This window comes from Odocoileus virginianus, chromosome 3 (genome assembly GCF_023699985.2).
Source record: "Odocoileus virginianus isolate 20LAN1187 ecotype Illinois chromosome 3, Ovbor_1.2, whole genome shotgun sequence".
Classification (NCBI taxonomy): domain Eukaryota; kingdom Metazoa; phylum Chordata; class Mammalia; order Artiodactyla; family Cervidae; genus Odocoileus; species Odocoileus virginianus.
In genome coordinates, this window is record NC_069676.1 from 4,909,705 (window position 1) to 4,933,582 (window position 23,878).

At 50.6% G+C, this 23,878-nt stretch overlaps 1 protein-coding gene across 3 annotated transcripts in view; it reads left to right on the forward strand.

The window, feature by feature from the left end:
• UNC13A (unc-13 homolog A) overlaps nt 1–23,878 on the forward strand; it is a 68,676-nt gene that overhangs the window by 23,497 nt on the left and 21,301 nt on the right. For 2 of the 3 annotated variants that reach the window (XM_070462074.1, XM_020898807.2), the window contains exons 10-31: nt 4,851–5,381; nt 5,887–5,995; nt 7,689–7,735; nt 9,566–9,644; nt 9,808–9,813; nt 10,276–10,347; nt 10,593–10,812; nt 11,843–12,070; nt 13,279–13,420; nt 13,540–13,709; nt 14,690–14,805; nt 16,095–16,258; nt 16,616–16,766; nt 17,080–17,148; nt 17,462–17,551; nt 17,777–17,911; nt 19,772–19,905; nt 21,066–21,151; nt 21,347–21,473; nt 22,180–22,276; nt 22,653–22,796; nt 23,611–23,694. In XM_070462074.1, the coding sequence (XP_070318175.1) occupies nt 4,851–5,381; nt 5,887–5,995; nt 7,689–7,735; nt 9,566–9,644; nt 9,808–9,813; nt 10,276–10,347; nt 10,593–10,812; nt 11,843–12,070; nt 13,279–13,420; nt 13,540–13,709; nt 14,690–14,805; nt 16,095–16,258; nt 16,616–16,766; nt 17,080–17,148; nt 17,462–17,551; nt 17,777–17,911; nt 19,772–19,905; nt 21,066–21,151; nt 21,347–21,473; nt 22,180–22,276; nt 22,653–22,796; nt 23,611–23,694 (3,001 nt within the window). The remainder of the gene's footprint in view (nt 1–4,850; nt 5,382–5,886; nt 5,996–7,688; nt 7,736–9,565; nt 9,645–9,807; nt 9,814–10,275; nt 10,348–10,592; nt 10,813–11,842; nt 12,071–13,278; nt 13,421–13,539; nt 13,710–14,689; nt 14,806–16,094; nt 16,259–16,615; nt 16,767–17,079; nt 17,149–17,461; nt 17,552–17,776; nt 17,912–19,771; nt 19,906–21,065; nt 21,152–21,346; nt 21,474–22,179; nt 22,277–22,652; nt 22,797–23,610; nt 23,695–23,878) is intronic. The other variant, XM_070462080.1, reaches the window with a different exon arrangement.

The following is a 23,878-nucleotide window of genomic DNA, read 5'->3' on the forward strand; positions in this document are numbered from 1 at the left end:
AGATACCTGGGAACCCACAACGTTAGCCTCCCAAGGTCCCCCAGCTGGATGGAAGTGGTGTTCTTTCTACATCATCAGCAAGGACATCCACCAAGGAGATGGTCCGTTCTCTCTGCTCCCAGCAGAATCTTAGAACCACCTCTGTGTTGACCACATTCTGGCTGATTTATATTGATGTTTGAAAGAAAGCAACAAAATTCTGTAAAGCAATTATCCCTCAATTAAAAAATTTAGGGGCAAACCCTGAATTCAAACATTCAGGGCAAACCTGGTATTAAACATAGCCATGCAGCCTCCTGAATGGCAAGCCTTCTCCAACTCTTGACGAAAACATTAATGAGGCAAACAAGTGTTTACATCCTGGCCGAGATCTGGAGAAACCCTCAGAATCACTTTATTTTGAGTGCAGTAAGAAAAGAAATCATAAATGGTTTCTCTTTGTGCCATCAAAGTAAATGAGCTTTCAGAGTTGTGCCATCCAACATGGCAGCCCCAAGTGGCTTTTTAAAGTTAAATTTTAAATGCTGTGCACTGTGCTTTGGTGCTAGGTCATGTCCGACTCTGCGACCCCATGGACTGTAGCCCGCCAGGTACCTCTGTCCATGGGGATTCTCCAGGCAAGAATACTGGAGTAGGTTGCCATGCCCTCCTCCAGGGAGTCTTCCTGACCCAGGGATTGAACCCAGGTCTCCCGCATTGCGGGTGGATTCTTTCTTTACCATCTGAGCCACCAGGGAAGCCCAAATTTTAAATAACAAGTAAAAGAAAATTTCAGTCCCTCCATCATACTGGAAGCTTTTCAAGTGCTTGACAGCCATGAACGTGTGGCTGCTATGTTGGATAGTGTGGACAGAAAACATTTCTACTGGACAACACTCTAGAGAGTTTGGGTAAAACATAAGTTGAAAACCTTGATAAGCTGCCTACTCAGTCTTTTTTTTTTTCACTGTTACTGATTTTCTTATTTCTGGATTTGCTGGGTCTCCGTCGCTTTGCATAGGCTTTCTCTAGTTTGCAGCGAGCAGGGGCTTCTCCCTTGCAGCTGTGCTCTGGCTCCTCATTGCATTGGTTTCCCTTGTCACAGAGCACGGGCTGCAGGTGCCAGGGCTTCAGTAGTTGCGGCGTGTGGGCTCTGGAGCCCGGGCTCAACAGCTGTGGCGCAGGGGCTTAATTGCTCCACTCCATGTGGAATCTTCCCAGACCAGGGATCGAACCTGTGTCTCCCGCCTTAGCCACTGCACCACCAGGGAAATCCTCCCTACTCACTCTTTAGCATCATCCGGAACAATATTTTTTTTGCAGGTATTTAAACAAGTTTTATGTTAAACTTCCCTATGTTTTGCATATACCATAGAAAGTGCAGATCGTTTATAGATGACATGTGTTAGAAGGAACTTTTTCCAGAGCATTTTTGGATGCAACTAGAGATTATCATAAGAAGTGAAGTAACTCAGAAAGAGAAAGACAAATATTTGATATATGATATCACTTATCTGTGAAATCTAAAACATGACACAAATGAACTTGTCTATGAAACAGAAAGAGAATTGCAGGCATAGAGAAGAAACTTGTGTTTGCCAAAGGGGAGGGGTTTGAGGGAGGGATGGGGTGGGAGTCTGGCTTAGCAGATGTAAGTCATTATATAGAGAATGAATAAATAACAAGGTCCTACTCTACAGCACAGAGGACTGTATTCAATATCTTCTGATAAACCATAATGAAAAAGAATATAAAAGGCATGTATATGGATAACGGAATCACTTTGCTGTACAGCGGAAATTAACGCAACTTTGTAAATCACCTGGACTTCAAAAAAGAGAAAATAAGATTGAGCATTTAGTCCAGCCTCTTTATTTTTTAGGTCCAAGGAAATGAAATGACATACTCAAGGTAAACCACTTAGCGATATAAGAGGGAGTAGAATTAGTCTTGCCCGGATTTACTCTAGCATCCTTCATTTAACTCCTTTGTGTGTGAGCCATCCTGAAAACAAAGAATTAGATCCCTTTCTGTTTGTATTAGTGACTTCCTTATTCCAAATATCTTCAGAAGCATTCCTGTCTCCCTAACAGCCTCTCCTTCCATTTTTGCAAACGCTGCCATTTGTGAAGCATCATTCACTTGCGTATTCAAGCTGGCTCAGACTCATGCAATTATTGCAACAAAGTTTCAATGTATGGGAAACAGTTGGAAAGAGAGTAAGATATCAAATATAAAGAAAATATGAGCTCTTTCAGTAGGTGGGAACGTCTTCTCTTGGAGGAAAAAAGCAGAAGAGTGCCCATCTTACAGACAGGGAAACTGAGGCTCAAAGAGTAGGAGCGAGTTCCCTGGGTCTCAGAGCAGGGTGTGCATGGAGCTGGCCCTGGACCAGCCCCCATTCCATGTGCATGGGCTTGTCTTGTCCGTCTCTGGCCCTGGGTGTCTGTATGTCCCAGGGAGAGTCTGTTTGGTGTGAGCATTCCTGGGATGGAATGGGGGCTGGGAATGGAAAAGGAGGAGCCCTGTCCCTGCTCCCCATGAACCGGTCACACAGCAGAAAGTGGGTGCACAGGCAGAAACAGCCTGACAGTGACTCAAGACACCATCCCACGCCACCCTGGTCCTGCTGCCCAGTGTGGACACTGAATGTCCCCAGAGGAACAGACATTCCATCCTGCAGGTCAGGGCTTGGCTTACAGGAGGGACACAGCTAGACGCCCTGGTGGTGGGAAAGGGCAAGGTGGGCTTCCTGGAGGAAGATGCCTGGGAGCTAGCCCTTGAAGGATAGATGAGGAGTCTGAGGAGAAGAATTCCAGGCAGAGAAAACAGCTCAGCTAAAGGTAGACTTGGCCAGATCACACAGGGAGGCTCTTGGTGGCTAACTCAATGGGATCCAGGAGAAGCATCTGGGATCAGAGTTGTCTTGGCTCCCGAGCGTCAGAGCTGGGGTGGAGTCTTGGGGACCATCGGTCCCACCTTCTTGCAGCCTGGAGTGATTTACACAGCGCCTGGTGTCACAGGTGGGCATTTCCAGACCTGTGTGGAGATCCTAGTCCTAGGCGCACTCCTCACTTGGTGACCTGGAATGTGCTGGAGTGGGCTTTGGGAGTATTCACCAGCAGAGGGAGCTGGGAGTCTGTTCCAGCCCAGTAATACCTGAGGACTCCCCCGTCCTTGCTGCCTACAAGGACAGGCAATGAAAAGCAGTCAAACACACACAGGGCTGAGCAGATAAGGGGGAGGGGGAGAAACCCCTCTTTGATTCCTACAGCATCCCAGGGGCTGGTTGAGAAAGAGGATCCTAGTCACTGAGAGGGAGGAAGTGTTTAAGACAAGGAACGCTGTTTATTAAGTGTCTGAATGAGCAGTTAGAAGGGGCTGAGAGGTGGCCTGTGTGTCTGCCCTCACGCAGATATTTTTCCTGGTTATGTTGAGTGTGATCCAGGGTGCATATAAGGAGCATATAATGTGGATGAGGGTAGGTCTAACCTGACTAGAGGTTGAAGGAGACTCAGCTCACCCAAAGAAGTGCTATTTCAGTAGGCACCAAAGGAATTTTCCAGATAAAGCAGGCAAGGAAGGATGTTCCTGGGGGGCAGAGCAGGTGCTAGGGTCCAGTTGTTTAGTTGCGTTCTGCTCTTTTTGCCACCCCATGAACTGTAGCCCGCCAGGCTCCTCTGTCCATGGGATTTCCCGGGCCAGAACACTGGAGTGGGTTGCCATTTCCTTCTGTAAGGGATCTTCCTGACCCAGGGCTCGAATCTGTGTCTGTTGCATCTCCTGCATTGGCAGAGAGATTCTTTACCACTGGTCCAGAGGTGGGAGCAGTTTAGGGTGTTGGAGGGACAGTCAGGAGGTCAGTGTGGCTGGAGCAGGGGGAGAGAAGGGAGGATGGAGGCAGCTGAGGGTAGGGAGGTTGGAGGGCCTGGGCCACACAAAAGTGCAGAGCATGGCATGGGGTTTTAGAGAATCTGCCTGCGATGCGGGAGGCCTGGGTTCGGTCCCTGGGTTGGGAAGATCCCCAGGAGGAAGAAATGGTAACCCACTCCAGTATTCTTGCCTGGAGAATCCCATGGACCGAGGAGCCTGGTGGGCTACAGTCCATGGGGTCGCAAACAGTTGGACATGACTGAGTGGCTAACTTTACTTTTATGGTAGAGTTTGGAACAGAGGAGGTCTGTGATTGGGTTTATGATTCCGATAAACCCCTTTGTGGCTTTCATGGAAAATGTTAATGTCCAGGAGAGAAGTGGACATTTAGTAAGACAGCATCTAATGGAGATGGCAGAGCCTGGACTAAAGTGGGGCCCAGGATGCAAGGAAGTGGACGCATTACACATATGTCTTTGAGGTGGAGCTGAGGGGGCCAAGGATCAGCTGAGAGTGGAAGCTGGGGAAAGAGTGGAGGCAGGGAGTCCTGATGAATGGAGGGGGCTCAACAGGGGGAGGACCAGGCTGAGGCGGGGGTAGGGGAGACATCAGGAGACAGGGGCAACTATGTTTGTTGCAGGAGCGCTAGGTCTCCAAGGGGGCTGTGGCAGGGACACTCATTCGGGGTCTTCAATATGTGGGTGAACGCTTCCCCCCAGCTTCCACAGTGCCTGGATAGGCGCACAGTAGGGCACTGATGTTGTCATCAATCTGATTTTATTGCCTGACCCCCAAGATAGTCAGAGACCTCAGGACAGCTGTCTTGTCTCTTTGGTTCATGGCTGTGTTTCCTGGGTGCCCAGAGGTGCTCCCCCAATGCTGGGAATAAAGGGAATGACCAACCCAGGGAATGACTGCGTGAGGGAACCTGTGTGCCCAGGGCCGGGACGGGCCGCAGCTCTGTGCTCCAGCCCCTGAGCCCTGGCCTGGCCCTGCAGCCCCACAGGCAGCAGCCGCTACGCCTCCTCAGGGGAGCTGAGCCAAGGCAGTTCGCAGCTGAGCGAGGACTTCGACCCGGATGAGCAGAGTCTGCAGGGCTCTGAGCTGGAGGATGAGCGGGACCGGGACTCCTACCACTCCTGCCACAGCTCGGTCAGCTACCACAAGGACTCGCCGCGCTGGGACCAGGATGAGGACGAGCTGGATGAGGAGCTGGATGAGGAGCTGGATGAGGACCCGGAGGACTTTCTGGAGGAGGAGGAGCTACCTGAAGACGAGGAGGAGCTGGAGGAGGAGGAGGAGGTGCCGGATGACATCCGAGGCTACGCCATGCGAGAGGAGGTGGCTGTGGCCGAGCCCAGGGACTTCAAGCGTGTCAGCCTTCCACCTGCCGCCCCCGAGAAGGAGGACAAGGCCCCAGCCATGCCCAGTGAGGCCCCCGACGTACCCAAGGTGGCCCCCGAGTCAGCCGTGCCTGCGGAAGCGCCTGCATCTGAGCAGGAGCCTGAGGCCCCCAAGGCTGAGGAGAGGTAGAGGGAAGGGGTTGAGGGTATCACAAGGTCACACGGTCAGTGGTGTCATGGTAGGGTCAGTGTAGACCTGGGGAATGGGGAGGAGGGCAGTCACAGAGTCATGGGTCTAGGATGGGATAGGAGGGTCTTGGTGGTCAGAAAGGGCTCAGTGGGGTCAGAGTGGGTCGAGCAGGGTCATGAAGGAGTCTTGGGGGTTGTGAGGGGCTGGAGGGCTTTCCAGGGTTGGAGAGGTCACAAAGGCATCAGAAGAATCTTGGGCAGATAGGATTACAAAGTTGCAGAGGGTCCAGGAAGGTGGCAAGGGGACACAGGGGGGCCTGAAGGTGTCAGAGAGGAGATGGGCATGTGGGAAGTGGGGAGGGAAACTGAGGGTGGTCGGAGGGTCGTGGGTGGGTCACAGTATCTCTGAAGTGCCCGGGAGGCCATGGCGGGCCCAGCATCAATCAGACATTGGGGGTGGAGGGGGTGCTGGCCCTGGAGCATCACGAACCCCCGGCCTCAGTTTCAGGCCTCGAGAAGGTGAGGAAGGCCAAGAGGGTCAGGACTCCGTGTCCAGAGCCAAGGCCAACTGGCTGCGAGCCTTCAACAAAGTGCGGCTGCAGCTGCAGGAGGTGAGTGACAGCGGCAGCCGGGCCACGCCCACGCCTCGCCCACACCCGTGGCCAGGCTGGCCACGCCCCTGCCAGGCTGGCCACGCCCATTTCCCCAGTCCTTCCAAGCCCCACCCTACTGCTGTGGTCCTTTCCCTGGCTCTGCCCACACGAGCCCATGCCACCCACTTGCCCCTTCCTTAGCCCCACCCACGCCTGTCCTGGCTCCAGCCCCACCATTCCCAGCTCAGCGCCTGCACAATCTGACTCGTCCTACCCGGTCCTACCCCTGCCTACCTACTCTCCGGGGCAACCTGCTGGCTCCACCAAGCCCTGGTCCAACCTCCCCAGGGCAGGTTTGGATTTCTAAGTGGGGAAGAGGGAGAGGCGAACTAGTACCTGGGGCTGAAATTAAGCTGAGAGTGTGGCTATGGCCAAGTTCAGGGGCCAGGTTCATGGACAGGGATACAGGTCAGAGATACGAATGGACGTCAGGGTTAGGGCAGCAGCCAAACATTAGCGTTCAGGGTTAGACTTGGTGTTAGGGGAAGAGGTCAGTTCTTGGGGTCACACTGGGTGTCAGTGTTGGAATTAGGGAAAGGTCTGAAGTCTGATCCGTATTGGAAAAGGAATTAGGTGAAAAATAGAATTGTCAGGGTCAGGATGACTGTTCTAATGGGCAGCAGGAATGAATCCATTCATTCACTGCTTTATTCATTCAGCCTTCTCTGGGCTGGGGATAGAGCAGTGTTATTATCCACAGCGACCTTCCAAACTGGGGTGAGGCTGGCAGGAGGAGGAGATCCTAAACAGACTCCCAAAGTCTCAGACCATCAATTATCAGAGCTGCAAAAGTTTCAAGTCAAATTTCTTATCAGTTGTGCAATAGAATTTTCTTTTACTATACATTCCCATGGCTCTAGATTCAAAGAGTAGCAAAGAATATACTGTGAAAAGGCTATTGACTAACTTTCCCTAAGTTAGCAAATTAAATGAAAAATGCAGCAGCTACCCTTGTAATGAAACTAATAATATGCCAAGAAAAAAGTAAACATGAGTGGGATCTCTGGGTTTCATAGAAGGGGCATAAAGCTAATCTGGCAATCAGGAAAGAGGTGATACTTAAAGTGAAGTGATATTCAAAATGCCTTAACTTTCAGGAGAAAGTGCCAGACCACTCTCCCTGCCCTGCCCGCCTCCCCCATTATGCCACCCTTTAGTTGCATGGTAGGAGGTGTTGACTTTGGGTCTATGCTGAGACCTAAATGATAGATGGAGGTTGGTTGAGAATGAAGGTGGGAAAGCATACAGTCAGGTGGTGCGGCTTAGGCAAAGGCCCTGGGGCATGAGATCAGATAATCAGGTGAGATAATCAAATGATAGGATCTTTTGAATGTTGAGCCAGCCTCTAAGAATTCCAGGACTATAGAGCGTGAGCTGTTGCTTGAGATGATGCTCAAAAAAGTCCTCCATTTTCACAGACAAGAGGACTAAAGTTCACTGCAGTTGGTGGCAGAGAGCATCTCCTTTCTTTACATTTTACAGATGGATAAACTGAGGCCCAGAAAAGTCAGTGAGCTCCCTAAGGATACACAGTGAGGGCTAAGACCCAGGCTTTCTGACTCCCAGTGCAAAGGGGAGATGGTTGTGGGTGTGGTACCTGTGCTGACCTGGTAAGGGGCAACCACAGTGACTCAATCTATCTGTCCTGCAGGCCCGGGGAGAAGGAGAAATGTCCAAGTCCCTGTGGTTCAAAGGCGGGTGAGTAATGGATCTTGGTGGGGAGAAAGAGGAAGTTTTGAATCCAGAGCTTGAGGCTGGATAGCCTCAGCCCAACCAGAGCAGGGAGAGATTCCATTTAGATGGGAGACAGATTGAGCATGAGTGAAATAATGTAGCCACTGTAAGACAGTCACGACCAGCATGAGCCAAAGACATTAACACATCAGATCCTCACCAGGAGCCCATGGGGGCCCACTACCCCTATTTTACAAATGAGAAAACTGAGTCCAGAGAGGTCTTGCCCAAGCCACTCATATAATTCAAGACCATTTCCCCCTAGACAAAATGTAAGGTAAAGAAGAAGCCCACTTTCTGCATGATACAGCTGCAACCTTGGAGTGAATTTGTTGCTTCAATTCTGCTTTTACATCTCTCAGATTATTGCTACAGTTGCTGGCTGTTTCATGACACTAGTTCTTACATGGAACATTTTTCATGTCTAGTTTCTTAAGTTACTGATTTTCCAGGGTGCTTTTTCAGCATTTGTGCGTTCCAACACAATTCAACCCTTAATCCCTGGGGAGATTAAGTGAGGTTAGAGAATGCGAAAGATGTTTGTAAATTACACTAATATTTTAAAGGGCAGCTGGAGGGTTACTACTTTCCCTTGTACATACTTTGTAAACAGAGGCAGGGAGACAGAAGCTGTGACTCCCAGGTGGGCAAGTGTCCCAGGTGGGGAGCCCTGGAAGCAGGGTCTGAAAGTGGGGCTCCTGTGTGCATGATTTATGCAGGAAGCTCTCTCAAGAGTGCTTCCCTCACAGGCAGGGTCAGGCAGGGGAAGCAGCCAAGCAGAGACATAGCTCAGATGTCTCCAAGCCTCTGTCTGATCCTTCAGGGAGTGCTGGTGCATGAATAGCACCTCAGGGCTTGTCTGGGGTCATTGGCCGCAGGCCTCACTCTCATTGGCCAATGGGAACATTCAGGAGAGTAACCACACCTGAATTGTCTTTGGGATGAGTGCCTCTCTGTCAAGTGAATTTGGACACGCCGTCCTGCATCTGCCACAGCCCTCATTCCGATTCACCAGCTATGCCAGAGCTGCAGAGAGGAAATAGCACATATACCATTTCCTGTTTCCTCCTTCCCATGGACTTTGAAATCCCTTCTTCCAGGATAGACTTTAAATATGCACATGTATTTCCAATTTTGAGCATAAAATTTTCATTGATTTCTTAAATACATTTTTATTTAGATTTGCCGTAATTCAAATTTTCATTAAATGTGGGCAACTGCGTCATCTCCCCATTCCTCAGACCAGGAAGTTGAGGCCCAGTGTCTTTGTTTCTTAGGGCTGCCATAACAAACTGCCACAAATGGGGCCCTTAAAACAGCAGCATTTATTCTCTTGTGGTTCCTGGAGGCCAGAATTCCAAAACCAAAGTGTTGGCAAGGGTAATACTGACATCTGTAGGGGAGAACCCTTGCTTTTCTAGCTTCTGGTAGTTAGTTGCTGAAAGTCCCTGGTATTCCTTGGGTGGTAAACGAGTCACTCCAATCTCTGCCCCTATTATCACACCACTGTCTTCTTGTGTGTCTCTTTTCTTATAAAGATATCACTTATATTGGATTAGGAGTGAATCCTACTCCAGGATGGTCTTGCCTGAACTAATTACTCCTGCAATGACTGTTTCCAAATAAGCTTCCATTCTGAGATACTGAGGGTTAGGTCTTCAATGTATCTTTTGAGGAGACATAATTCAGCCCTTAATACCTGGAGAGATCAGGTATCCTCCCCAGGGCTAAGATGATGTCTGCTGAAGGAAGGGGGATTTCCCTGGGCCCTTGACGTCCGTGGGTGTCTTGCAGCCCTGGCGGTGGTCTCATCATCATTGATAGCATGCCGGACATCCGCAAGAGGAAGCCAATCCCACTCGTGAGCGACCTGGTGAGCGCCTGTGCCCTCCCCTCCCCCAGCAGGGAAGCCCTGCCTCAGGCAGTGCTCAACCTGTACAACTGCTCTTGGCAGACCTGGGGCTAGGGGCTGGCAAGGCATTCTCTGAGACTAATGTGATCTGATTTCTATTCTGTGTGCTGCCTGGACACTTCAGGCCATGGTGAGTGATGGCGACCCAGGCCCTTGAATGTCCTCCCCAGGCCCCCACCCTGCACTGGGATCTTCCAGCTGGCCCCCATCACATGGGTTCTGGGGAGGGAGCCTTGCCATGTCCTACAGTTCACCGGTGGGGAAAAAAGCAGGTGACTCCCCACTTTGGTTAATGCTGTGGCCGGTGGTTTTGTTCTGTGGCTGGTGACCATGGCCAAGTGTAGTTCCCCAGCCTGGTCCATGGGGGTGAGGGATGGTTGAGTCAGAGATGTGGAGCTGCTTCCCTTCTAGGGTCTCTTCTAACCTGGAGCTTCTGTTACTTCCCAATTTTTTTTTTTTTTGCCATCTTTGCTCTCACTGCTGTGACCTGAATCGGTGGTCTGTGGCCTCAAACCGTGGATTCTGCTTGCGGTGATAACCCCTGGGTGCCAACGGTCCCTTCTGACTCCCTTGGTGACTTCCCTGTTTCCAGTCCCTGGTCCAGTCCAGAAAAGCAGGCATCACCTCGGCCTTGGCATCTAGCACTTTGAACAACGAAGAGCTGGTGCGTGGGGCTCTTTTCCCCAGGTTGGAGGGTGGACTGGGCTGGGGGCTCCTGGAAGAAAGAAAGTGGGGTGTGGCAGAGACAAGCACTCCTCACTTTACAGAATTCGACAACACAGCAGCATAGTCTATGCACTGGAACCGTGGATTCCACAGTGTGGAGGTGGCGGGAGTAGGGGCGGTGGGGAAGGGAAGCCAGTGCCCCCAGGTTAGGGCTCTATGTCACATGCCCCGCTTCTCCCGCAGAAAAATCACGTTTACAAGAAGACCCTGCAAGCCTTAATCTACCCCATCTCATGCACGACGCCGCACAACTTCGAGGTGTGGACGGCCACCACACCCACCTACTGCTACGAGTGTGAGGGGCTGCTGTGGGGCATCGCGCGGCAGGGAATGCGCTGTACCGAGTGCGGTGTCAAGTGCCACGAGAAGTGCCAGGACCTGCTCAACGCGGACTGTCTGCAGCGTGAGTGCTGGACGCGGGCGGAGCGGAGACCCAGGGGAGGGACTGTTCATGCTGGGGCGGGGCTCTGGCGAGGGGGCGGGGCGGGGCGGAGCCAGGCTACTGGGTGGTGTTGGGGAGTATTGGGAAGGGAGATGGGCGGGAGGTCCTAGCGGGGTGGGGCAGGACTCAGGGAGGAGCTAAACTGTACTTTATGGAAGGATGCGCGTGCGTGCTCAGTTCTGTCCGACTCTGCGACCCCACGAACTGCAACCCGCCAGGTTCCTCTGTCCATGAAGATTCTCCAGGTAAGAATACTGGAGTAGGCTGCCATGCCCTTCTCCAAGGATCAAACCCGCGTCTTTTAAGTCTCCTGCTTTGACAGGCGGGTTCTTTACCACTAGGGCCACCTGGGAAGCGAATAAACTGTACAAGGAGCCGGACTTAATGGGAGGTAGAAGGTTTCCACGGGAAAAAAATGGATTATGGTTAGGGTTAATTCAAAGGTCAGAGAGGACTCACTCAAGTTGGGCAGAGGAGTCAGAGAAGGGGAGAGACTTGGCGAGGGCTGGGGTCAGCAGGAGGGGACTCACGGACAGGAGGGGCTAAGACAGGAGGTGGGAACTTGAGGGGGAAAGGCCTGTTTGGGGGAGGATTCAGAGAGCTGGTAGGAGCTCTGCTATCTCTAGTGCTTCCCAAGTAGCTCAGTGGTAAAAAAAAAAAAAAAAAAAAATCCGCCTGCCAATGCAGGAGACTCGGATTTGATCCCTGTGTCTGGAAGATCCGCTGGAGAAGGAAAATGTGGGTTGCCACCCACTCCAGTATTCTTGCCTGGAAAATCCCATGAGAGGAGCCTGGCGGGCTACAGTTCATATGGTCTCAAAGAGTCGGACACAACCGAGCACGCACTGGTATCTCTAGTCTGGGGGCGGTGACTCACCTGAGCCCCGTATCCGTGGCAGCGGACGAGGAAGCCCTGGAGTGAGAATCGGGGCTGTCGCTTCTGGGAGGGGGTGCACTGTGTAAGGAGACGCCTGTCCGCGCCTGTCCGCAGGGGCGGCGGAGAAGAGCTCCAAGCACGGGGCGGAGGACAGGACGCAGAACATCATCATGGTGCTCAAGGACCGCATGAAGATCCGGGAGCGCAACAAGCCCGAGATCTTCGAGCTCATCCAGGAGATCTTCGCGGTGACCAAGACTGCGCACACGCAGCAGATGAAGGCGGTCAAGCAGAGCGTGCTGGATGGAACATCCAAGTGGTCGGCCAAGATCAGCATCACTGGTGAGGCTGCGGAGCGGGGGAGGGGCTGCCACGGGGTCCCATCTTAGCCTCCTGTGCTCCCTCCCACGCTCCTTCCTTCCCTTTGCTATACATATCTGAGGGTTTCCGTGATTTTCTCATGGCTGTGTGTGTATGCGTTTGCGCCCACAGTTGGGCGTATATGTCTCCAAACGTGTGTGCATGAAACTATCCAGGTGTATCTCGGTTGGTAGACCCTAGAACCAGACCTGAAGAAGAGATGAGGGCAAGCAGTTTACCTGGGAGGTGAACCCAGGAAGCCCCCAGGAGTATTGGGAAGTGACACCAGGAGGGAATAAGTCCTACAAGGTGGCTCTGGTGGTAAAGAACCTGCCCGTCAATGCAGGAGACAAGGGATGCAAGTTTGATTCCTGGATCGGGAAGACCGCCTAAGAGGAGGGCATGGCAACCCACTCCAGTATTCTTGCCTGGAGAATCCCATGGACAGAGGCGATGTAGGGCTACAGTCCTGGAGGGCTACAGTCCATAGGGTCGCAGTCAGACACGACAAGCGATTTAGCATGCGCGCAGGGTGCCATCTAGCAAGCGATGTAGTGGATGTAGTGGACATCTGCAACCACTAGGCGACAGTACTGAGCTCCCAGACCTGAGAGGTCCTTCCCAGGGCTAGGGCCTTGTAGTGTTTATCCGTTCCTCATCATCCTTGAGATTTCCCGGGAAACAGATGACAAGATGAGGATTTCTGGGCAGGTGGGTATCCGTGATGTTGTCCCAGAAAGTCTCAGTAGGAGATGGAGACTTGGATGGAGTGGGAGATGCTAGTAGGAAGGACTGAAACAAGCAGTTAAGCAGGACTTTCAGACCCTCCCTGAATTTGCGAGCAGGGAGGTAAGAAGCTCAGAGGAGGATGCCAGTCAGGTCATACTGTGGGCAACTGGCGGCTCAATCCTGGGGACTTTATGGGGGCAGTGTAGAGCATACGCCCGAGAGTGACCCGCCCCAGGGCTGACCCTGGGGCACCTTCGCCTCCTTCATTGGGTGAGGTTTCCCCGGGTTGTTAAAGCGCGAGCACGTGGCACATGCGCAGTGGGTATGCTTACAGCTTTAGTGGCCAGGGCAAAGCCCTCAGTATTGGTCACAGGGGTTCCCTGTGGAGCCCGTGGGAGTGACTGTTCTTGGCCTGCCTACTCCTGGAGCCCACATTTATATTTGTTTTTTGTGTCTTCCAGTGGTCTGCGCCCAGGGTTTGCAGGCAAAGGACAAGACGGGATCCAGTGACCCCTATGTCACCGTCCAGGTTGGGAAGACCAAGAAACGGACAAAAACCATCTATGGAAACCTGAACCCAGTGTGGGAGGAGAACTTTCACTTGTAAGTGTCGGGCTGGGGGCCCCCATACGGAGCTTCCTGTTGGGGCAGCTGAAGGCGGCAGGGGTGGAGGGTCAGCGGGCTTCAAGAGCCCTGCCCCGACCTCCTCCTCCTCTCTGCAGTGAATGCCACAACTCCTCAGACCGAATCAAGGTGCGCGTCTGGGATGAGGACGACGATATCAAATCTCGCGTGAAGCAGCGGTTCAAGAGGGAATCCGATGATTTCCTGGGTCAGACGATCATCGAGGTGCGGACACTCAGTGGCGAGATGGACGTGTGGTACAACCTGGGTGAGCAAGGGTGGGGATCGGTGGGGGGGCGGGGAGGGGGAGGGAGTCCCAGAGAGCCAGCCAAAGTGGGGAGCCCAGCTGGAGGGAAGAGACAGTGTCTGGAGCAGTTAGTCTAGGAGCCCAGTCTAATGAAGGAGGAGGCAGAGTCTGTGAGCCCAGTCTGATGGGAGCAGGAAGCACCCAGGCTAAGAGCGTGAGCAGAACCTAGGCATCTGTTAGTTCAGTTTGGGAGAGTGAGAGAGGGACAGAATCTCCATATCCCATTCTGATGTGGGAGGCAGAAACAAGACCAGAGGATCCTAGTGCAAGGAGAGAGGCACAGAGCCAAGCATCTAAACTAAGAAGGGGAACTGAACTTTGAGAATCCAGCATAAGGGAAGAGGGAAGAGGTAGATTTGGGGATTCCTAATCTGAGAGCGGGAGCTGTAGACCCAAGAACTCCAAGAAGATGAGTAGGATCTGTGAGCCCAAACCAAGGGCAGAGGAAGAACCCCAGTCTGAGAGGGGTGAGCAGAGTCTCGGAACTTCTTAGTTTGGTTAGAGGAAATCTAGATCTCCCATTCTGATGGGGGAGGCAGGAAGCAAGACCTGAGGATACTAGTCTGAGCAAAGAGGCACAGACCCAGGAATCCTGTCTAAGAGGATCAGTCAAGTAGATTCTGGGGAGCTTGATCTGATGAGGAACACAGAGTCTGAGAGCTCAGCCTCGGGAAGAAGCAAGGCTTTGAGTATAAAGAAGGAGATGCAGACCAAGGCATTTAATTTGGGAGAGGAAGCAAGATCTGGGATCCTAGTTAGAAGGCATACACAGGGCTTAAGAATTCTAGCCCAATGGGAGAGACACAAGTCTAGAGAGACAATCTAAGGAGAAACTCCTAGGCCTTATCAAGGAGTCTGGGAGGCCTGCAGGTATGCATATGTGAAAATAGCCCGGGGCCATGTTGGGAAGTTCTGACACTGCCGTCATTTCTGCTCTGCAGACAAGAGGACTGACAAATCTGCTGTGTCAGGCGCCATCCGGCTACACATCAGTGTGGAGATCAAAGGTGAAGAGAAGGTGGCTCCATACCACGTCCAGTACACCTGTTTGCACGAGGTGAGGCCCACTGCTCCACCTTGCCATGAGTTCACCCTCATCGCCCACATTCCCTCCACTCACCATTCCTTTCTGCCCCAGCTGCTTCTTCCTCTTTCTGACCACACCATCCACACTCCTCTGGGCCACTGAGACTATCCCCCATGCCATTCTTTCTGCTCAGAAAACTCCTCCCCACCAATCAAGTTCCATCTTCAGGGCCCCCTCCTCTGGGAAGGGGAATGGACTCCCACCAGCAAACCCCAGGTCTTCCGTCTGTCTCAGCCCTGAACACTCACAGTTAGGTTCTTTGTGCCAAGGTTTGTCTCTTCTAACTGCCTGGGGGTTCCTGGAGAGAACTCAGTTTGTTGATTGAATGGATGAAGGAGTGCTGAGTGGATAAAAAGTGTGTGAAAAGATGAAAAGATCGGTGGATGGATGTATGGTTGAATTGTTGGAAGTACAGATGAGTTGAATTGGTGAATTGGGGGTAGTTGGATAGACAGATGTGCGAGTAGATGGATGGACAGATAGATGATGGATGGAAAGATGGATGGATGAATAAATTGATGGGTTGGATAGATGGGTGATGGATGGTTGAATGGGTTGATAAATTATTAAATGGAAAGATTAAGCTGTGGGTAGTTAGACGGGATAGATGGGTGTGTGGCTGAATTAGTTAGAGGGAAGTTTGAGTAGATAGGAGAATTTGGGGGTTGTTGGAATGGTGGGTAGGTAGGTGAGTGGATAGGTGAATGGGTGGAAGGAAGGGTGGGTGGATGGATGTGTGGTTCAACTACTGGAAGTATAGATGTGTGGATGGGAGAGTTTCAGAGTAGGTGGGTGGGTGTGTAGATGCACAGACAGGTGGGTGATAGATGGGTGGATTGACAGTTGATGGGTGGAAGGATGAATTATTGGATGGACAGTGAAGTTGTGGGTAAATGTATGGGATGGATGGATGTGTGGTTGAATTACTGAAACAGTGGATAAGTGAACAGGTGGGTTTGGGGGTAGCTGTATTGATGGGTAAATGACTAGATGGATAGCGAGATGGATAGGTGGGTAGATGGGTGGATGAACAGACGTACAGAGGGATGGGTGTGTAGTTGAACTGTTGGAAGGATGGATGAGGGATAACTGAAATTTGGGGTAGTTGGATGGATGGATGGGTGGTGGATGAACCAAAGAGATGAATGAATTAGTGAGTAAACAGATCAGTGAATGAGCTAAGCTACCTTCTACCTGGGGTCTCTGACCCTTTGTGTCCCCTTATACTCTCGATGACACCTTCTCCCTTGTGGTGGCAGAACCTGTTCCACTTCGTGACAGATGTGCAGAACAATGGGGTCGTGAAGATCCCAGATGCCAAGGGTGACGACGCCTGGAAAGTTTACTATGATGAGACAGCCCAGGAGATTGTAGATGAATTTGCCATGCGCTATGGCGTCGAGTCCATCTACCAAGCCATGACGTAAGGCTGCAGGCTGAGGTGGACATGAGGTGCAGGAAACGGGGGGAGGGGTAGCTACCAAGAGGATACTGGCAGATCTGGGGTGGAAGGGGCTCTTGGGAGGGGAATCCAGAGAGAGATGAGTGTGGTCGGGGTTCTGTAATTTTCCTGGAGGCTAGCGAAGTGTCATTGGTGGAAACTAGAGTGACAAGGATGAGAGCTGGAGATAGAGGCAGAGATAGGACAATTCAGAGAAGAGACAGAAACTCAGAGGGCAGAATCAAGCAGGGAGTAAGGGGATGGTTTGAGGGGATGGTGTCTTAGAGGCACACTGGGGCCTGGACACCAGACCCAGTGCTTCCCATTCCCTCCTACCAGCCACTTTGCCTGCCTCTCTTCCAAATACATGTGTCCCGGGGTGCCTGCCGTCATGAGCACCCTGCTTGCCAACATCAACGCCTATTATGCTCACACCACCGCCTCCACCAACGTGTCTGCCTCCGACCGCTTCGCCGCCTCCAACTTTGGGGTCAGTTCCGGGAGCAGAGACCTAGAGATAAGGGAGAGCCGACCCTGTGCTGGTCAGACCTCACGTGCCTCCCAGATCCCCAGTCTGGGCCTCACTCACTGTGTGACTGTGCACCATCCAGTTCCCCTCTCTGAGCCTAATATCGCCCCTGTGTTGAATGGAAATGGATGTTACGAGGGTCAGTTCAACAGTGCATGGGGTGTGCTAGTATATAGCAACCACTTAGCCAATATGTTAGCCAGCTTTGGCTGGCACGCTTGATCCCCAAGTCCCTGCTTTCGCCCACCCTCCTCCTCCACCTCTACCTCCTCAGAAAGAGCGCTTTGTGAAGCTCCTGGACCAGCTACATAACTCCCTGCGGATCGACCTCTCCATGTATCGGGTGAGAAGTGCACGTACGATGATTCACTCACCACATGCATGTGTGTGCCTGAAGGGGACTGCTGCCAGCAAGCATGCATATAGGAGGACCCATCTTAGCATGTGGAATGTGTTCCTCCAACACATGTATACATTTGTGGGCAGCACCTGCTCAACACGTTTAGTGCATCCAAGAAGATACCCCCAGTTACTTCAAGATGTTCTCAGTTGCCCCTGACACACCTCTTGAAACTTGGAGGCTCTTGTGTCTTCCCTAAAACATAATCTCCCACCAACCTCTAGCCTTCTTCCATAACCCCACCTCCCTTCCATAGAATAACTTCCCAGCCAGCAGTCCAGAGAGACTCCAGGACCTCAAATCCACTGTGGACCTTCTCACCAGCATCACCTTCTTTCGGATGAAGGTAGGTGAGGGGACCTAGTTCCATCAGCTCTCCGAGGAGGATACTCCAGAAGTCTTAGGTCCTAAACAAGGAACATTTCGTCTGGAAAGCAGGGCCCTTTCTCAGTGACCCTGTGCTTTCGTATTGCTACATCATTTTTTGAACACAGATCCACCTGTAGCCACTTTCTGGGTATCTCCTGTCCCAATTTTGCACAGCCATGCCCTTCTCCTTTCCTCCGTCCAGGTACAAGAACTCCAGAGCCCACCCCGAGCCAGCCAGGTGGTGAAGGACTGTGTGAAAGCCTGCCTCAACTCTACTTACGAGTACATCTTCAACAACTGTCATGAACTCTACAGTCGAGAGTACCAGACTGACCCGGTGAGGACCCCAGATGAGGCAGAGGGGCCCCCGGGGCTCCACCTAGACCCTGGTCTGAGTCTCACTTCCCAAGTGATTTAACTCTTCTCAACCTCCATATATTCCCCTGTAAAATGGAGTCATAAACCCATACCTCAGGATTGAGGAGGAAATTCAATGAGCTGCAAGCTTTCGATCAAGTATAGCTAAGTACTTAGCATCTGGAACACAGTAGGAGCTCAATCAGCTTGGTTTTAGGAGCTTCCCAGGCGGCTCAGTGGTAAAGAATCTGCATGCCAATGCAGGAGCCACAGGAGTCAAAGGTTCAAACCCTGGGGTGGGAAGATCCCCTGGAGGAGGAAATGGCAAACCACTCTGGGATTCTCGCCTGGGAAATCCCATGGACAGAGGAGCCTGGCAGGCTACAGACCATGGGATCACAAAGAACCCAACATGACTGAAGCGTCTGAGTACAAACTTAGTTAAGTCTGGCATAGTACAATGTGCCTGCAATAGAGTCCCTGTGCAATAAATGTTGAGTTGAATTGAATTTCTTCAGTTCAGTCTTGAACTCAATTTATTTGAGTATTTATTTATTTATTTGAGGTCTTTCAATACATTGTTTACACATATAATATCTCAGGATTGTCAATGAGGTTTCAAGGAGCTTATATTCTATTGGGAGGAAAATGTGTAAACTGGAAATTTACAACCATAGTCATTAGCACTGGGATGGAGGAATCACAAGAGGCTGTGGGAGCTGAGCCCTTGTATCAGGTTGGGCTTCTGATATGAGATAACACATAAGCTGAATTCAGCTCAATTTTCTTTTATTCTGTTCATTTACATTCAGGTGACTTGAGTTGAAATCAAGTTGCTCTTAACTGGGTTGGGTTTACTTCAACTATTAATATAATCAGTTTAGATCTGTTTATTTCTATTCACTTGACTTAAGTTAAAATTGCTCTAGGCTAATTAGGTGAGCATCACCAAGTTGGACTGAGTTGAGTAAAAACTTATTCATTTCTGTTTAGTTTATTTGAAATTGTTCTTGACTGGGTTGAATTGGCTTGAGTTAGGATGAGCTTGGCTGTTGGATTAGGTATAGTTGAGTCGGACTTATTTCAGTTGAGTTTAACTACTAATATTCTCGTTTCCATTGGTTGACCAGAGTTGGATTGAGTTGGCCTGAGTGTGTTAGGCTGAGATAAGTAGGTGAAGTTGGACTGGGTTGACTTGGGTTGAATTGAATTAGATTACTTTAGGTTGGATGGAGTTCAAGTTGATGTATTTCCATTGTTCTGATTTAGATTGATGTTGATCTTGGGCACATTGGTTAGGTTCAATCCAATTGGATTCATCTGAGTTTAATTCAATCCTGTTAAGTTTAATTCTGTTCATTCAGTGTAATTGGCCCCATTCCACTGAGTTAACTCTGAGAACTGCCATCTGTTAAGCTAAGCGGTTCTGATTTGCATTTATTTCGATTCTGTTTGGTTTAGTGGGCTTGAGCTTGTTCAGCTAAATTCAGTTCCACTTATTTTTATGAGTCTAATTAAGCTTCGTGAGCTGTGTGGACATGAGCTCTCTGGGGGCCTGCTGTTGTTGTTCAGTCGCTAAGTCGTGTTTGCCTGTTTTCGACCCCATGGACTGCTGCACGCCAGGCTTCCCTGTCCTCCACTATCTTCCAGAGTTTGCTCACACTCATGACCCTTGAGGCCTGTTTACATGAGTTTAATTCCTTTTCAAGAAGACCTCTCACCTGAATCATACACGTGTCAATAGGGCCCTTCCTCTCTAACCTCCTGCCCCTCAATAATGAACTGTCTGAGCTCCCTACCCCTGAACCCTTTGTGACCAACATCCCCACTGTCTTTCTAGGCCAAGAAAGGGGAAGTTCCCCCGGAGGAACAGGGCCCCAGCATCAAGAACCTCGACTTCTGGTCCAAGCTGATCACTCTCATAGTGTCCATCATTGAGGAAGACAAAAATTCGTACACTCCTTGCCTCAACCAGTGAGTTTTGCGTCTGTGTAATTAATTATCTGGAGGTCGTCGTGAACATGTGTCACAATTTTGTGTCTTGTGTGTAAAGGCAGCCCTATCTAATTATATATGAAATGTGTATATGGGGGCAACTGTGCATGTAGTTGTGCATGGATGAAATACAGCATAATTTGCAAACAGAATGGTGCGTATGTACACAACCACTGGTCTAGTCAGACGTGTTTTCTATGCGCTGATGCGTGTAACAGTGTGTACATGTAGATATAATTTTATGTCTGTAGATTCATAAATAAGAGTAGTGTTGCTTGAGTATTCTCTGGGTGTTAGATACTGTATTAAATCTTTTGCATGTACATTGCATTTCTCTTACATGTGTGAATATAATTTTGTGTATAGTTGTGGTCTGTGGGTTTAATTGTTATTTGTGTATAGTCATGCACTTTAATATGTGATGTGAATTGGGTAATTATGTATGAATGTGCGCACAGTTTTGGTTTGTGGCTTTACATGTCTGTAGAATTTTCATCTGTGTTAACTGAGTGAGCTATTGTGTTTTCTTGCTCCCTATGGTGAATGCTAGAAGGACTCCTGACTCTGGAGTACCAGCATCTCTTGGTTACTTAAATATTAAGTTAAGATAAGGGATTTTGGATGAATGGACCAAAGGGTGGATGGATGAAGGGATGTTTGGACAGGTGAATGGAGATGGATAGATGAATAGATGGATATATAAACAGGTGGATGAATGGATGGGTGAATGAATAGATGGATGGATAGACAGATGGCTGGATGGATTAACAGATGGATTAATAGGTGGATGGATGAATAGATTGTAATAGGTGGACGGATGGTTGGGTGAGTAAAGGAATGAATGAAGGAATAGATGGATGGTGAGATGGGGGGATGGGTGAATAGACAGATGGGTGGGTGAATGGATGGCTAGGTAGATGGATGAGTGGGGTAATGAATGAATGAGGGATGGGTAGGTGGAGGCTCAGAGAGAAGCAGGCCTCAGTACAGAATCACTTAGCAAGTCAGTGGCTATGAGTGAACTTGAATCCAGACTCCTTGCCTGTCCCACACTGCCCTCTGGGGCTGGGAAGTCCAAAGCAGCCTGTGCCATCTGGCTTCTGTCTGCCAAGGTTTCATACTTTTATGATCTTCACTAGGTTTCCCCAGGAATTGAACGTGGGTAAAATCAGCGCTGAAGTGATGTGGAATCTGTTTGCTCAGGATATGAAGTATGCAATGGAGGGTGAGTGCCCCCCAACCCCCACACCTCCCAGCCTGGAAACAGCAGTTAGCTGGGCCTCAGTGTCCCCCCTAAGGTTTTGAGTTCCCTGGCCCCTCATATTGGAGGTCAGACTTCAGTGATGGCCAGAGTGGGCACTGCCAAGGCAGAGAGTGGTAGACACCTCTGGCTAAGTTGCCTCCTTGCTTTCCCCACCAGAGCATGATAAGCACCGCCTGTGCAAGAGTGCCGACTACATGAACCTCCACTTCAAGGTCAAATGGCTCTACAATGAGTATGTGGCTGAGCTGCCTGCCTTTAAGGACCGAGTGCCCGAGTATCCTGCGTAAGTCCCCTGTCCTGAGCCCAAGCCAGAACTGTAGTGCTGACAGCTAGACTGAGGTCCCAGATGGGAGAGTCGACCTCCTCCGAGTTCCCTGGGCATCAGATAGCTAGACTGAGGTCCTGGGCGGGAGAGTTGACCTCAGATCTTCCTGGGCATCAGGAGGGCACAGGTGGGGTACAATCCCAGTGTTCTCCATTCTTAGCTGTTGAACTATGGACTTCTCTAGCCAGACAATTAATGATCAGAAGATCCAGGAACCATGCTGAACAGTCCCACTTGTCCTTTGTCCTTTAATCCTTTCACCAATTCTATGAGACAGGACTCTTGTCATTTCTACTTTTTGGATTAAGAAATAGAGGATAAAATACTGAAGGATTTGCCCAAGGTGATGTCCAATTAGTGACAGAGCCAGGATTTGAACTCAGGACATTTGACTCGGGCTGTGTTGGAGAGTGGGATGGTCACCATTTACCAGGACCTACTGTGTGCTCTATCAGGATCTCAGAGAATAAACCTACTTGCCCAAAGGCAGTTTATCCACCAGGATCCCACATGTCTGGGCCTTGCTTGGACAATGGTCATTCAGTCCATTTCAAGAGTGAAGTAGGAGGGGGCTGGGGAATGGCCACCCAGGCCATAGGTGAGTCTGAGCAGAGGATTAGGGAGGCAAGAGATGGTAGGGCCCCATCTTGGCTCTCCACTCCAGGTGGTTTGAGCCCTTTGTCATCCAGTGGCTGGACGAGAATGAGGAAGTGTCCCGAGATTTCTTGCATGGAGCCCTGGAGAGAGACAAGAAGGATGGGGTAAGAAAACTGATCCACCACCAAGCTTCCAGTCTGCCCACAGTGGCCTCACTACTTCTGGAGTCCATTGAGATCCAATCCGGGGGCAAAACTGCCCTTGGGATGAGGCCAGTCTCTGGAAAACATGTCCATCTTTGTCTTGCTCACAGTGTTGATGGGTCTTTTGTTCCTCTATCAAATGAATGAGAGTTTATCAAGCCTGACCCCTCCCCCTGCATCCACCTCTAAGTCTTGGCTCTGAGTTCACCTTGCCCACTATCCATCTCACTGTCATCCCAGGGCATTCTGGCTCTCCCTGTGGAAAGCAGGAAGGTTGGACTCCAGGGACTGTCTGGTTCTAACCTCTCTCCTCCCTCCATCCTCCCTTCCGATGCAGTTCCAGCAGACTTCAGAGCATGCCTTGTTCTCCTGCTCCGTGGTGGATGTCTTCTCCCAGCTCAATCAGAGCTTTGAGATCATCAAGAAACTCGAGTGTCCTGACCCCCAGATTGTGGGGCACTACATGAGGCGCTTCGCCAAGGTTTGGGAGTGTGGATGGGGTCCAGATGGGTGATGGGATAGGGTCAAAGCTGGGGTTGGTGTCGAGGTGGGATTGAGGTAATGGTTGGGGTTGTTAATATCACTGGTATTAAGGTAGGGGTTGATGCCACTGTTGGGATTGGTCATGCCATAGACATTGGAGTTGTAGTTGGAGTTTGGGGTTGGGATTTGAGGTTGGAGGTTGGGTTGAGGTCACTGAGACTGGAGTTGAAGTTGGGATCAGGGTTTGGGTTGAGTTTGAGGTTGGGGTTGAGGTCAGGGTCATAGTTAAAGTTGGAGTTGAATTTGGACCTGGGGTCAGGGTTAGGGGTGAGATTGAGATTTGGGTTAGTTTTTGGGTTACTATTAGGACTGGGACGCAATAAGACATTGAGTTTGGAGTGAGTTCTGGGATTTATATAGAATGTGAGCAGGTATTTGGGTGAGTTTGAAGGTTGGGGCCATTGAACTGGGATTAAAGTTCAGTTGGATTGACTTTAACCTGGGGTAAAGTTGAGGATTATAGATAGGAATTGGGATTCAATTTGGGACTGAGTTAAGCTTATGCTTGGGGTTAGGTTACTATGACTGTTGGGTTGCTCTGAAGAGGAGCTATGTCTATGTGAGACAATCATCTCCATTGGTGGTGTCTCCCCTTGGTCATGATGGTCATCCTGGGTGGAGAATTCACCCAGCCCAGTGGTCCATCTTAGGTGCTAGTAGGATTCAGGTTCATCCCTGATCTCACTAACAGTTCTTGTTGGGCCCACCTAACCCCAGCCCCTTGTCTCACCCACCCTCTGTGTCCTCCCCAGACCATCAGTAATGTGCTCCTCCAGTATGCAGACATCATCTCCAAGGACTTCGCTTCCTACTGCTCCAAGGAGAAGGAGAAAGTGGTGACCTGCGGGGATCCCTGTCCTCTTTCCCCCAACCCCATTCTGTACCCCAGAGCATCCTTCCCTGGGCTCTGATACCTGTGTCTGCATGTATGTCCAGCTGTGTGCGTGTGTCTGTGTGTCTGACTGCGTGAGTCCAGGGGGATCTACAGGTGAGGGGACACATCTTTAGCGTGTCATCCTC